We start from the raw sequence: 15,607 nt of genomic DNA, 5'->3' as shown, positions 1-15,607 counted from the left end.
TGTTTTTGAAATAGAAATGTACTTGGTTAGCGCAAAAGCAATGGTAATGTTACACAAAGATGGCCTCCTGTACTTTTTGTTATAAATAGTATATAAGAAGCTTAACCGGGAAAAATAGTCATGTAATATTTCTATCATATTTTGTGTTTTTGCAGTGAGAGAAAAACGCAAGAGTCTCTATATAAACCACGTAAGTGAAAATGCCTCGCTATGCAGCTTTCTCCTTGTTGTCTATATTATACAGTAAATAAGAGTTATCACACGTGAGTTCCGTATTGTTGAGAGGGTGCTGATGCTTCAGATGTCTGTTCTGCATCAGGATCCAGAATTGCAGGTCTCTGCTATGTGAGCTAGTGGACTGGATCTGTTGGTTTGATGATAGTATCATGCTCACAAACCACTTTATGTGGGTAACTACTGCTTGGGACAGAGCTGCACACATTAGTATGATTTTCAAAATTATTACAGAAATTCTCAAAACTTTGAATTGTATTTGCATGTAAGTTTGTTTTTGGTGGAGCGTCTGTAGCCTTTCATATTTACATGAAAGGTTCTGAAGAACCTAACCAGTGTTGATGCAATGTAAATGTGTATTTGACATGTGCTACACGCTGAGTACAAAGTCAGATTTTTAATATGTTTATGTACTCTGGCCGTTTGTCAGTTCAGTTCTTATCTTATCCGTTTGCACAGAATTGCCAGCGAAGCCGAGAGCAAATCCCCCGAAGCCTGCTTTGGGTACAGGATCAGGCTCTTTGCCACTGTTAGTATTGTTGGTATTCCTGAAGCACCTGGAACCAGTGTGATTCCCAGTATTTCAAGCCTTGTGCTAAAAAATCTGGGATCAGGCCCCATTAAAATTGAAGTGGGAAAGAATTAATTGTCTCCCAAAGGCTATTTGCCTTTACGGTGAACTGGGGAGCAGTTCTCAAACTTTTCTCTGTCTGCGGCTATCAGCCATAATTTCATGAATCATTTTTAATCTGGGGCAGCTGTTGAAAGAAGCAGCTGCGGTTTAGAGCCTCTCCTGTCCTCCTTCCCTCCCTTTGTGCTGGTGCAAGTGTTTGTGCAGCTATAGGTAAAGTGGTTCCAGGTAGATTTAGCACAGCTAAAAGCTAAAGTGGATGTATTCCCAAATGTGATTCACTTCAGTGGTTGCACCCACAGAAGGGGAGGCAGAAATGAGCAGCTGAGTGGGGTGAGAAGGCGGGACTGCTTCATTTGTTGGCAGACCTGGTTTGCGCTGATTTAGGGAGTTTCTGAAGCTACAACCTAGCTTCAGAAGCAAGCTGAGATTTTCACAGCTTCACAAGAGTTAGGATTTTGAGAAAGTCATGAAATACTGTATGACACAAAATCTTGGGAACCGGCCATACTAGGTCAGCAAATACTCTCACATGCACTGTAAACAATGGAAACGTTTTAAGGGGAAGAGAAGGTGGAAGTACAGAGAATAAGTAGTTTGCATTGCAATTGTATTGTTATAACATTCTTTGTAAGGCTAATGCACGGGGTTCCTGTAAACTCCGTAATGTACGCTCAATTACTCCCAGCAGGCTTTTTAATCTCAAACTCATAGGGTTCGACGCAAAAAACCAAATATTCAGAAACGGAGAAGCAAGGTGGTAATGGAGTTTCTGTGACAATCCAGCTATCACAGATGAAAATCTCACGTGGCTCCAATCTTTTCAAGTTGTATGAAAGATATATTCTGCATTAGGCAGGCTGAGAGTGGGTTCCTCTGGCAAACCAAACAAAAATGACTAGAACAAATTCTGCTGTAAGCATACTGTTGCAGGCCCGGGAATAAAATATTCTTGGGCAACGCTGGGGGTGGGGAAGCAGTGCAAGGCTGGGTGTATCCCTGTGGTCCTATCAGAAGCCTGGGCTGAGCTCTCGCTCTTTCGGAGCTGTCACAGAAAAGGGCAGGATGATCATTTCAGTGGGGAGTTGTGTTGTTAGGAGCTGGCTTTTGCAGTTTATCTGTTTTATATCCTAAGCAATATACCTCTTCCTTTTTTTTTTTTTTTTTTTTTTTTTTTTTTAACGTTTGGGTCATTCAAAGCATTGGCTTACATTGCAGCAAGGTAATCTTTCCTCGCTTTAGGTTACTCTTACCTTCAATCTGACTTCCCTGTGCCTGTAAAATACCTCTTCCAAATTCTAAAGCCAAAATACCCATATGAAGCTGAAATCCTTACCATGGCTTTATCTATGGATGTCCTTACGCATTAGTCGGGTCGTTGGGCCAGTCGTATGGACAACGCATATTTTCAAATGTGGCCTGTGATATTAAGTTCTTAGTGAGATGTTTTGAGACATAGTTCACTTCAGCACCCCTGTGAGCGTTCATTCAGCACCTCCTAAATACGTAGGCTGCTAAAGTTGACGCACAAACTGGTAATCATTTCTGAAGTGGTTGCTGTGGCCTTATACATAACTGAGAGCTGTGTTTAGATTTTGAGACTGCAGGGGACCATCACAGTAGTCGTCTTAGACCTCCTTGTTCAAAGAAAATTGAGGAAATAGTTAAAGATTTAAAACAAGTGTCCGTGACAAATGATGGGTAGCATTGTGGTGTTAAGGAAATTTACAATACGCTCTGTTGGTTGATCAGTTCTTCTTCACTATTTTTCATGTATGTTAAGAAGTGCATTTTTCACAGGATCAATTGCAGTGCATTTGCTTCCTTACTGATATGAAGTGCTGAGTCTCCACATCTGCTCTGGAGGAAACAAGCCAGAGGACGTGAATTTGGGAGTGTTGTCTTGTCTTCCTTGAACAAGAACTCCTCGCTGTAACGCAACGTGCCGCTCTTTTTGTATTTTTCCCATAAGGTCTTTTTTTTTCTTTTATAAGTCTGGATGTACTTATTCTCCTTTTGTGACAAATAACCGGAAGATTAGCAAAAAAAAATATTTTTATCCTTTGGAGCTGTATTTTATTGATTATTTTACAGGCAGAATTGAACATCTCCCAGTCAGTCAGGGTGCTAGTACGAGAAGTGTCAAGAAATGTTTTGCTTTCTCTTTTCTAACAGCTTGTCTAGCTCTGTGGAAAAACAGGTAGTAGTTTACACACTGCAGTTTCCAAATACGATGTATGAAATAACCTAATTTCTATTTTAACTAATGAATTAAAATTGACTCTTTTTTGATGACAGGTAATTTGTGACAGTCTCAGGAATAATTTTCTGGAAGCTTCCAGGAATGTATATCAAACAGTTAATTTTACTTGTATTTTCCTGTTATGTTTCTCACTTAAGAGCGCACTTTCTCGTCATCGCTGCGTCATTGTTCTCCTCCTTTTGAGCTTTCTCTTGTTTGTAGAATATTTCCATTGGCTGAATAGTTTCCTTTCACCCCCAAGCACAAGTAGTGGGTTCTTGCTTTGACTTACTACATGTTTCTAAGACTGGTAGTTGCCGAGTTTTAGATTTGACCTTGTTGGTGGGTGAGATGGGAGAATCCAGCAGATGCCCTTGTTTTGGGTGGGCAAGAAAAGAGAGAAAGAATGGGAGGGGGGATGTGGCAGAGTGGAAAGCAGCCTCTCAGTCTTCCCATGGGGATGCGGGCTTGGGAGGGCGCTGCATCCTCTGCACAGCCACAGCGATCGTCTTTGTAGGGGGTTGGAAGTAAGCGGCTGCATGAAGGAGTTACTGAGTCATGGCGTATCTGGCATTTTTGCTTTCTTCCAGCCTATACTGATTTCTAAGCAATTGCTCCTTTCACGTTGAAGTGACAGTTGTGTTTTTTTTTTTTTGTTTGTTTTGCCTTTGATACTGCCTTCAAGTGTGCGTTTGTCTTTGCTTTTAATCTGCTTAGTCAAGCTGCTGAGGGGGATAAAGATGCAGACTGAGATAGAGGCACTTCCTTTTTCGGTGAGGAGAGGTTGCATCAGTATCTCTGCCTGGGTAAGGAAAGCAAACAGGAAGATGTGTTTCATGTGTCCACTGGGGGAGGGTAGAGAAATGTTAGTGGTTGCAGTAGCTGGTTTTCTGTAGTAGGTGGTGGGTGTGTTTTTTTTTTTTTTTTTTTTTTGCAGGGGAAAGGAGCAGCCCAGGGGAGGGAGAAGTCGCATTTCTCTGTCGAGATTTACTAGATGTTTTCCCCTCCAGATAAGATGAAAATGCTTCATTTGCTGAAGAACTTTCCTCCTCTTCTTTGACAATATATACTTTTAAAATCTAATCTGTATTTAGAAACAGCAATATCCAGTAAAAATAAGGGGTAACTTTTGCATACTGGAGTATTTCTGAACGAAGATAAATCGTGTGGAGAGGGATGTAATGTTTCTCTTGAGCGTTTTGTGGATTCTGAAGTTAGGATCAACTTGGGCCTTGGAGCAGCAGCTTCCTTTCAGCAACCTCTTGCCTAGGGATTTGGAAATGGCTTCCACTGTCTAGATTCCCAGGAACTGTATGTTCAAATTCCAGCAGGCTTAATATCCTTTTATCAAGTAGATAAATTAACTTCTGAGTATAGAGCCAAGTTTTTCAGTATCCTGGAGAAAAGTTCCCAGGCATCATTCATGTCAGAAACTGGGTGCCTATGAGTGATCCTGCAATGATTTACGTGGTTAGTCTCCCGCTTATGGGGACTTGCAGAGAATGGAGGGATCCTTCAGTGTACGTTACATGGCACAAACAATTTCTGTGAGCCTTTTTTTTTTTGCATTCTTGAAATGATGTATGGTATTTGTTCCTGCGTAGACTCCAGATTTTCCTGTTAGAGTGGATAAAGAGGCCGTTCTGCTTACTGAATGTAGAACTGTTAGGCAGGTGACTGGTAATCAAGTACTTTCAGCTGGTGATTGAAAGAGTAAATATGGTACATGTTGAAACGGGAAGACAGCCTGAAAATGACTTTAATCCATGAAGAATGCAAAGCACAACATAAAATATGAAACATTATTTTTGTTAGGTGGAATGCCTGAGGCTGGCTATTGTAAAGGTTTATAATTGCTGTCCAAATTCTTTAAGATATTTTAATTAACATTGCTGACTCAAAGAGAAGAACTAGATAAACTGCAAGATAGACTAGAGGCTTCTCAGGTGCTATGGCAGCATCTCTCCTAGAGATTGCTTAATTTGTTCTTTTCTCCTTTCGAATGGAAGATCGTAGAAAAACAGGTCTGGAGGGGGCCTTTGTAGGCCATCTGGTCCATCTGGCAGATTCTCTAGACCTATGTCGTTCCTAACAGATGCTGTTTAATATGTTTTACAAGCTTCCGATAAGTGAGAATCAACAGGTTCTCTTTGCTGCCTTACCTGAACTGACTTTTTGAAATGGTTTTCCTGATATCTGTAAGCCCATTGCTTCTTTTCCTGTCCGCCGAGAAGACGTTTACTTCCCCGATCGTTCTCATGGCGTTAAATGATATGAAGTGGCAAACTTTTGTAGGGTGTGAAACAAATGTTGAAAATAACCTTTAAGGGGAATGACAGCACAGAGGAGAATTCTTTAAAAAGGTTTACTATATAATACTTGCTGTGTTGGGAGACTAGCAAAGCCCCTTTGGTCCCATTGCCCAACACTAGCAATTATACGCTATGTAAATTTAAGCCTTTGAACTGCTTTTAGTGTTTGAAGAAGTATCTAGTCTTTTCAGGTTTGTAAAGAAGGATGCTCTGTATTAGTAGTTAAGTAGGGCCTGTGTGTGCTGCAGAAGAGTTTTCCAACTGTTGTTAAGCCCTCTTAGTGGTACTCTGACCTAGTTCCCTATAGTTTGTATGAGTAAGGCCAAGCTATGTTTGCTGAGACCTTAAAAAACTGCAAGTACAAATCTAGGCTAAGTCGTCGGTTTTGAACATTATGAAAACTTCAGTGAGGCTAACAACTGAGAACAGGGTTGAAGCACGTCAAAGAGTGCTTAGGTACTACGGATATTGCCTGAGAGTAGTTTTTATGGTAGATGTTGTCAGAGAAAACAGTACAGTGGTGTGGTTTCCTATAGATTTTGTTCAAGTAAACCCCCCCTCCAAGCATCCAGCCACTAAATTTGTAAATTTGTGCTTAGGCAGGACAGTGCAGTAAATGCAAGATGAAAACAAACGCAGAGTTTTACAGAGCAGTGCAGGGAACAGTTTACTTGAATTTGGAATTAAGCACTGCGCTGACCTGTAAAATCATGTTACCTCTCTGCAAAACGGTGTCAGAACTAAGTCATGCCCTGAAGCAACAGAAGATCTTTAAGATAGAAGCCTCTCTTTTCAGAAGTCAGAAGCAGTCCTAGTATTTTTGCTTGTGCTGTTACCTGGCTTCGCATGTACTTCTATTTGCCACTTCTGCCTTTTAGCATTTTGGCCAGGCTCTGCCTTGAAACTATCTAATGGGCAAGTCTCCGCAAAGGGGTGCAAGCAGACCTCAATTTTTCCATGAGGGAAATTCTATTTAATAGTACCTTTTACAATCCTGCAATAACTTACATCTGGTTTAATGGAAAAAGAGACAGTACTATTATTATTTAAGAAGGAAGCTGCAAATTATCTTTCAATCAACAAGTGGAAAGGAACAGTGAAAAACTCCTCTGCCCAAGCTCCAAGCTGCCTGGCTCAAAGTCAGTTTTGGTATAAAGCTGTATATCTTCATTAGCAAAGTGTCACGCCCAGGTTAACAAATCTTGCTGCGAATCAGGGCAGAGTGTTGCTAAATAGCTTCCAGGACAGAGCTGGCTTGTGCCAGTTCTTGTCAATTTTAAGTGTAAGCATGGATCAGTACGCACCTGACCATTACACGTTTCTACCCGGGAACACACCGAAATGACTATTTTAGCAAAAGAAATAATAATGCTTTCCCTTTCCCCACAAATTTAAGTTTAATTTCTGAATGATTTTAAAATGAAGCCCAAGAGAAATTCATCCTTTTGTGTATCCACAATGCGAACTAAGTAGGAATCTGTTGTGATTCCTCTCATAGCAGGTGTGTAAAACCAGTCCTTGAAGCTCGTCTGATTTTTACTTAGTTTGCCTGCCTTTTAGCTAAGAAAAGTAAAAGATCAGGCAAACTAAGCCATTCTGTTTCGGATAAGGTACTTTCTGTGTGTAAGATTCAAGCAAGTCATATTGTTCAGACATCTTAAAAACAAACCGAAGAAGTTATAAAGGACATTTCTCCATTGTACATCTTTTTTATAAAGAAAAAGTTCCACAAAACAAGTATTATGTTATCCTTGTGGCCTATCTTGCGGGCATTTCTTGAGGAACTTATTTGGTTGACATGAGAAAAATCTTAACTACTTCTGGAGTAAAGAGCTACAAATCCTCTCCACCGAAAGATGTCACAAAATGGTAGAAAATTGGTCTAGAAACCATCACAAGAGGTTATTTACAATCATCTCCTGTCTCAGAGCAGAATCATGTGCATCTAAGGCATTCCTGGCATATGCTTGTTTTACCTGTTCTTTATAATTTCCACTGATGGAAATTCTATCACACTGCTCAGGTCACTCAGACTAGAACTTAACTGTCCCTGCCTCTAGAAGAGTGTTTTTGCTGTTACCTCCTCCCACTGTTTCATGTCCAATCTTCATTTCCAACCTAATGTTCAATGCCAACCTAATGTTCTTTATCCTGTCTGCAGTGGTCATGTAGAACAATATGCTCTCTTCTTTGCAGCTCCCTTTAACATGACTTGAGACCATTATAATTGCTTTGTTCCTGGAGAAAACGTCTCCAGTCTTTCAATTTTTCCTTCTATGTCACAGTTTTCAAACCTCTGATTAATTTTGCTGCTAGCTCCTTTGACTCTCTCAAATCGATTTCTTTCTTGAAATACAGTGCTCAAAACTGGACATAGTATTCCAGCTGAATAGAGTCAAAGGATGTCCCAGCCTGTTGTGTAGGTGGTAGCTCTCTCTATAAATCCTGTGGTTTGGATTGGTGTTTTCCTTTTTTCCCTAAAGGAGTGACATTGTTGTTACGTGATCTGCACATGACGTTTTCTGAAGACAGCCTGGACAGTTGTTTGCCATACTGTATTTACACAGATGATTCTTCCCTAAATACACAGCCCTGTGTCTATTCTTAATGGATTACAGAGATACATGTTCTGCAAATCATTCCCAAGTTTGTCAAGATCATTCTGAATTGTCACCTTGGTTTCTGTTATGTTTTTAGTCCTCCACAACTTAATGTTATCTACAAAGTCAATAAAGAAACTCTTGATTCTATTACAAAAGTTATTAGTAAAAAGTTGAGTAAACCAGACCTCTGCGAAACTTCCCTTATTTTTAAGCCTTCCAATTTGACAGTGATCCCTGGGTTATCCAAGTAACTTTTACCTACCACGTTTTCTTTGTTTTGCCCTTTGAGAATTTTGTGTGAGAAGAGGTCTGAAGTCTTGCTGAAGTTAAGATGCATGACAAGTACTGAATCTTAGCTTGGGTACAAAATATTGCTAGTCCAAGTTAGAGTATATATGAAGTGGATCCTGCTGTTTATGCACAAGCACTTCATATCAATGATACGCTTTTAATTTGTAAATATTTTTAATAGCAGTGATTGTCAAGGCTCCACATGTCTTGTACTCATGCGCGCGTTTCCATATGAAGATCTACACAAGGAGTTCTGCCACTCCTTTCTTTCCCACTTACCACCCGTAATGATGGGACAGAACCTAAGAAGAATCCAGTGTTAGAAGGTTTTGCTAGTTTCTTCAAAGGCTCTCTTATTGTGTCTCAGCTCTTCTGATTTTCTCTTGTAAGACCCTCACTGACTTGTCTAAACTGAAGATTTTTGCTGGATTTGAAACGTGCAGGCATTAAGCTCCTGCATAATTTTGGGTGGACTTACTCCATTGAAATGGATACAGTCGGGGGGTTTGTCTGCCCAGGACAGTGCTGTATACTGAGGTGATGCTTATTTTCCACAAGAATAGAGAAGGTTCATGTGCTGCATTTTGCGGAGGTTCAGAAGTGCCTACTGATGGGACTATGTGGCTTTAGATGTCTTCCAGGTTAGTCAAGTGTGAAACTGAGCCTGTTTCCCAGTGTTTTGGAAAAGGCAGTCAATCAGTTGCCTGGCATAGCATATTACTGCAACTGGAAGCCAGACGTTGATCTACTGATAGGCTGGTTGTTCATGTGGCACAAATGTACGTGTTTATACCCACTATAGTAGGTTTACACTCAACATTGTTTTTCTAAACTGGGAAAGGTACCCCTTAATGCCTAGTTGTTAGGACTAGAAAGTGAGGCATGAGACACCACGTACCTTCTGAAGTGGGAAAAGTTCTGACCCTGACAAAGTGTGATGTAGGTTAAAAACCCTGTTGAGTACTGTGATTTGGTAGTTTCAGAAATAAGGTGCCTGGCTCTCATTTATTGACGTGTATCAAAATGTAAATGCTGTTTACATTTAAAAGATGTAAATCTGATTGTGGAGTTGCTACAGACTTGTTTTCACTCATGCTTATGTTGAATGAATCCATTCTATTTAGCTTAAATTTTATCTAAACCTTTAAAAATACTGACATTTCAGTGGTAAACTGAGAGCTTTCCATGTGCTTTTTTGATGCTGATATATCTGTACTTCTCCTGTTTTTTCAGCCACTGAAGAGTCCCATTTTCAGTGGTTTTTAAGTTGCTTTGCTTTTATCATGCATGTGGAAGGTACTGAACAATCTAAGCCAGAGATATGAGCTAAGAGATGGTAGAATAAAAGCTGAAGGCATTTTCTCCATATACATCAGTACTAGACGCTGCATTCGATGCCTTCATCGCTTCCGGTGCTTTTAAATTCTGTTTCTGTTGTCTTGCTTAGCATGTAATAGCTTGGAATGTAGATGGGTTGTGAACCTCCAAATCATTATGAAGTACCTTTCCAAACTCCTGGAGAATTTTTGAGAAGGGATAATCTTTTTCATGTTACTTTTTCATTAAACTCTCACTTTCTAGAAAGGCAGATCAGCCTGCAAATTTATTGATCGGGTAGGAGACCTTGATACAGTTTGCTGGTGAACTTTTGAAATCATTTGAACATAATGTTTGTACAATTGTAGCATCTTAAGAAAATGATTTTTTTTAATTAACAGAAGACTTAGAATACTCTTCTGTTCATAACTGGGAAAAATAAGAAGAAAGAGAACACAGATCCATGCAGGTTTTATCAGGCGTCATCCTGGTGCTCTTTCTAGTGAATACCACTAAAAGGTCTGTAACCTGCAAAATACGAAAAGTTAGCAAGATGACAGAGTGCTGGCACTTCTGATAGTAACCTGATTTGGAAATTAGGCAGGGAAAGATGAATCAAAGGACTATAGCCCAGATGCTCAGTTTCTCTGAACTGGTAGATCTCTCAATAGGTTCCACTGGCCTTATTGACATTGGACTCTCACCTGAAATTCTGGGAACAACATTCAGAATCTGAGGCAAATTAAAATTTTCATGTAGATATGCCAGTTGAATTTTAAATCTACTGTACTGGAAGTTAAATGTGTTATTTGACTTCCCTAAGCTTTTCTGAGACAGGCTCATGGTCAAGTTCTTCACTAGTGTAGATGGAATAAGCAAGGATAAAATCACAGAGCGTTAATGACTCTGATAGCTAATAATTGATATGATGAAACCATTCTCTTTAGACAGGTGGAATGCCAGTTAGTCTAAACAGCTGAAGGAGAAGACCTCTGAACACAGTATCTCGAGAAACTGGCAGTGTGGTCAAACTTCATTTTGTGGCTGCGCTTTCCAATTTTTCCCTACAGTCGTGTAGAAATAGCATCAAAATCTATTAAAAAAAAAAACCAACTTTTTCGATTAAGAGAGATGTTACTATTTCTTTTCTTATTTGTATATCTACTTTTTCATACTTTGATCCGTTTTCTTCCTTTGTTTAGCAGTCTGTTTTTATTGTTCTTATTGAAGTAATCTTTCTGAACTTTCCCTATTATTTTTTAAAGTTTTTAGAGATTTTACTATGAAGACATCATTTCTCTATTAGTTATTTGTGGTGTTTTGTTTTTTTTTTTTTAATCCTCTTCCCTCCAAGCATTGCCTGATTCACATCTGTTTCTAAACCAATCTTTGTTTTTAACCTTGTGTCTTACTGACTTATCCTACTTACTGTTCTGGAATGAAGACAGGGACATAGGTCTTGTTCATCTTTCCTTTCCGAAAGTGTATACTTCATTTGAATAAAGAGGTAATTCTGCACAGAGATTTTGCATGGTGTTTTGGGGAGGGCAAGGGAGAAGAGGAGATTGGGACTTGAAGAAAGCATTAGCCAAGGCTCAGGCAGGGACTGTTGTGACTTTTGCACTGGCAATTATTTCTGAACTTTCTAAACTGCTTCAAAACATGATCACATTACTGTGTGCGTCACTGTGAGGGACAGAGAAATTTGTTGTTTCTACATTCTTACATCTCCTCACAGAAATGTTTTGGTGTTACATAATTGCCATTGTTCTTTTGCATGTTTTTCATAGCATCCTCCTGGGCAGTTGAGAAGGAAGTACAGTTCCTGCTCCACTATTTTCCTGGATGACAGCACAGTCAGTCAACCAAACCTCAAGTATACCATCAAATGGTGGGTTTTATAATGGTTTTTTTGGTTTGAACGTATATTACATGCTGAATATGTGTGCACAGTTCTGAACCGTTACTAAACAAGCATCACAGGTTTTAGTCTTTGAAGCAGTAATTTTTTTTTTTTAAACCCAATCATGCTCCGGAAGCAGTGAATAGGAAAAGCAAAAGGTAATACTCTGATTTTTAGCTTCTTGCAGAACCAAACTCCCAATACTGCACATCTCACAAGAAAGTATCAATTAAGGAACTCAGATGCTAGCAACCGAAGGCCTTGTGCTTCCATCTTCAACTGGATGCTTCCATGGATAAGTCCTCAAAAGTTCTGGTGTTTGTTTATACAGAATTTTCAATAATCTGAAATCTCCTGAAGTCGAAGAGCTCTTACCTGAGAATGCGAAAATGGTCGTTTGCTAAGCTTTCCTCCCGTTTTCTGTTTGAAATGACAATTCGTTGCTTTCAGATTCATTTCCTTATTGAGTACAGGCACACTGTTGCACAGCTGATTGCACAGCAGCTTTGTATGTGGTGTGCACATGGGCTTGTCTTCGGGTGATGCCTCACGTGTTCATTTCAGGTTTTACTGATGCCTTTTCGTCTTTAGAGAGGAATTAAATTGATATTTATAGTATACCGTTCTGTACGTTTTCTACAGTAAAGGGAAAAATGAGCGAACAAATGCCCGGGTATCTTACGCTGTTTATTTTCTACAGTTGCTGATGCATTTTCAGTTGTTTGCAGGATGATTACTTTAGTATACTCAGATGTAAAAACTTATTAAGTCAAGGTCTATGCTACGAAGGTATTTGCATGAGAGAGAAATATATTCAGAATAGTCTACCCAAAGGCGTTTGTACTGTTGGTGGTCATTGCAACTCTGTAGTTTTTCTGTTTAAGGAGGGAAGGGGGAAGTGGAGAAGGGATTTGCAGCCAAACCGATACCTAATTCCGCTGATACCTAATTCCTCATGAGCTATTTTTACCTGAAATATATTGTCTTGTATTTCCTCAAGTTTCTTTAATGAGTAACTAAAAAATAAATCAGAAGAACACAGGAAAAAGTTGTTTTTTTTTTCTTTTTTTCCTGGAATCGCATACTTTTCTGCTCTCAGGTTCTTTTCAGGCAGATATTAGTAAGTACAGTCTTTTAGCTAGGACCTGTTAGTGGAAAGAAGAAGTGGGAGGGATCCAGTTGGTCACAGCAGCAACGAAGGCACTTTCAGCAGGCCCCCGATGGGCAGCGGCAGCGTGGTAGGAGGGGAGGCAGGAAGAGAACCACGAGTTTGGAGCTGGGGCCAAGATGCTGAGGTCTGGGGGAGAGGTGGCAGGGGCTGAGCTGCGGGGAGGAGAGGACATAGGTTGGGCTTTGGAAAGCCTGTGTTGGGCCTGGCAGGAGAGAGCAGTGCAGCAGGAGAGCTGGGGCCGGGTTGCTGGCACGAGGAAGGCTGGAAGCTCTGAGGGGTCAAAGAGTTGACATGTGCGTTAGGTAGGGTGCGAAGCTGGACTCTGGTGCCTGAGGGCTCTGGGTGAGGTCCCTTTTCCTCCTCTTCTCTCCTATCTGGCTGCACATTTAACCGATTTAAGGGTGTGGAGATAGCAGGATTTTGTAATACAGCTTCATTTCCTGCCCCCGTCCTGGCTGTCACTGCAGATAAAGGCCTACTGCACATATGTAGGTCTACGAAGGATGCATTTTGGCTGACTCATTTATTTCTTTTGGGTCAGGCACAGCCGTGTTTAAAATATTAGTGTGTCTCCTGAAGAACTTCAGAACGGATGGGATGGCAGGGTGATGGAAAGCTACGTAAGATACTTCCCTGGCTGTTGTCACAGGTGCCCTGAATGCTAGCTGAACCAGCATATGAAAAGCAGACTAAAACTCAGGTTTGAGTTAATCTGTTAAAGTTCTGAAAGACCTTCAGATTCTGATACAGATTTCAAAATGGTAAATGTTTTCCTAAAGTTAGTTTGACATTTTGCTACATCACCAAACAGCGCTGTGCATCTGTATCCCTATATCGCTCCCATAAAGTGAGCTGGAGCAGTAAGTGTGTTCTAGGGGCATCATTTAAGATAAAATTTTAGGACAAATGCGTTTTCTGAATATCTTTTCAGTCAAATAACATTAATTCACAAATATATTTTTTGTGTTCAGTGAGGACAGTGTCCTTTAAATGTCAATGGTATACAATATCGTAATTGCTTGAACAGGTATCTGCAGAAAAATTCAATTTTAAAAAGCAAATATGATCTAAAAACTTCTAATGCGGCAAGCTAAAAGCTATAGTGCCAATACAAAGTTAATAAAATGTATGTATTTTCAACCGAGAAAAAACATTTTCTACTGTATGGCTGTTTAGAAAAATATTGCTTAAAATCATGTGCAATTCTACTAGCAGGGAGCTCCAACATAACTGTTTTTCCTAACGTACAGTAGTCAGTTTTCACTTAAAAGTTATGAAATAAAGTTATAGAGCTTTCAGTTCACCCTCTTAAAAGGCCTTTTATAGGAGGAAAAAACAGAGAGGGGGAATTTTACATCAGCATAGGACTAGCATCTCACAAGGAATCACTATCAGAATAAACTGTCAAGAAATAGGATCAGGGAACTTCCTCCTCCCTCTTCAGCCCCCTTTAATTTTGGCTGGTTTTAGGCTGTTAGAATAAGTAGTGAGGGTGGTGATTCAGCTTTATGTTTTGATGTTAACTCCTGCAGCTTCAGGAGTCAGAAGCTGGAAACTGGAGAATAACCATGAAAACCCATGTCTTTATTTTCTTCGGTGTCAAACATATTCAGTAAGCTGTATATGTAATGAAAAAATTTTGCTTTCTCTGAATATAAGGATGTTTTTCATTTTTGCGCAGAATTTAAGCAGGGGTACTTAGATGTGTGGTTGAGAACAACAAAAATATTATATGCAATATGTTATTCAGGGAGTCGTCTTTCCCAACTTAAAAGAAGTTGATGCCATAAAAACGTAGGAGCTTGGTATTTGAGTCTTTTATGCGAGTAACTGTAGGAAGACAGATGAAAGTTAATAGACTTAAATATAAAATCATAAGCCAATGATGATTAGAACATTGCATTGTCATATTATCAAAATACACAATGTTTTGATACTTTCAGTTTTATCAAATCCGCTGACTTACAAATAGAGTAAGTTACGGGCTGATAGTTCTTGGAGAAGTCTCACAGCATTTCTTCTTAGCCTGAGAGAGCGTCCATTGCCTCTGATGCCCCTTATCTTCAACCTTGGAGGCCAGTAGGCATTTTACCATTGACTTTAATGGAGTAGGGCATTAAATGGAAGGAATATATGGGTTGGCATATGGAATGTGACTGTTTTGTAAGGTATTTCGTTACTAGTCAGAAGGGGAGGTACTTTGAGGGTGCTGAACAAATATTCTAAAATTGGCTATTCTTCAATATTTCTCCTGGAATCTGATACTGAACAGAAGAAAACAGGCTATTGAGCATGCCTTTTGTCAAGCATTGTGCTAGGTTTTTACGTTTGGATGTTAATGTAGTTATACTAATATCTAATTTGACAGTCCTGAGACATTAACTCTGTGTTTTTTCTTTACAGTGTAGCTCTTGCAATATATTACCACATCAAAAACAGGTATGTGAATAATGAAGTCTCATACTGAAGATTTCTTTAATCGAAACAAACCACCCCCCCCCAAACCTAAAATTCTGTCTTCTGTTTCTTTCAAAACGTTTGTTGTGTAGTTGTTTTTCTATTTCCCATGTTAGAAATGAGGAACGTAGATTCTTCTCCATGTATTATTTTGCCTTCAAGAATAAAAATTAGAGGATTATTTATAAGAAAAATCTGGAAGTACAGTTCAACATTGAAAGACTGTAATGGTTCAGTGTTTGGTTTTGTGCGCTCTGGGCACTTCTACATTAAATAGATGTTGCAATTATATTTAGAGAAATCTGAATAGTGTCTTTCAGATCTGTTTTTTGGCTACCTCTTTGTAAAGTTACCTGTGTAAATGAGTCATCATTTACTGTTTAGGTACTTTGAAATAAAACCCATTAATTATACACTAAGAGTGACATTGTCAATAAATGTAGTTC

General features: G+C 39.5%; 1 protein-coding gene across 4 annotated transcripts in view; it reads left to right on the top strand.

Annotated features, from left to right (window-relative positions):
- The window catches only part of CCNY (cyclin Y), a 133,214-nt gene that overhangs the window by 88,378 nt on the left and 29,229 nt on the right, over nt 1–15,607 (top strand). For all 4 annotated transcript variants that reach the window (XM_068934337.1, XM_068934336.1, XM_068934338.1 and 1 more), the window contains 3 exons: nt 156–190; nt 11,421–11,521; nt 15,108–15,143. In XM_068934337.1, coding sequence (XP_068790438.1) covers nt 156–190; nt 11,421–11,521; nt 15,108–15,143 — 172 coding nt within the window. The remainder of the gene's footprint in view (nt 1–155; nt 191–11,420; nt 11,522–15,107; nt 15,144–15,607) is intronic.

Source organism: Struthio camelus, chromosome 2, assembly GCF_040807025.1.
Source record: "Struthio camelus isolate bStrCam1 chromosome 2, bStrCam1.hap1, whole genome shotgun sequence".
In the NCBI taxonomy this organism is placed as follows: Eukaryota; Metazoa; Chordata; class Aves; order Struthioniformes; family Struthionidae; genus Struthio; species Struthio camelus.
The sequence above is the reverse complement of the archived record's forward strand: the minus strand, read 5'-3'. Positions and strand labels throughout refer to the sequence as shown.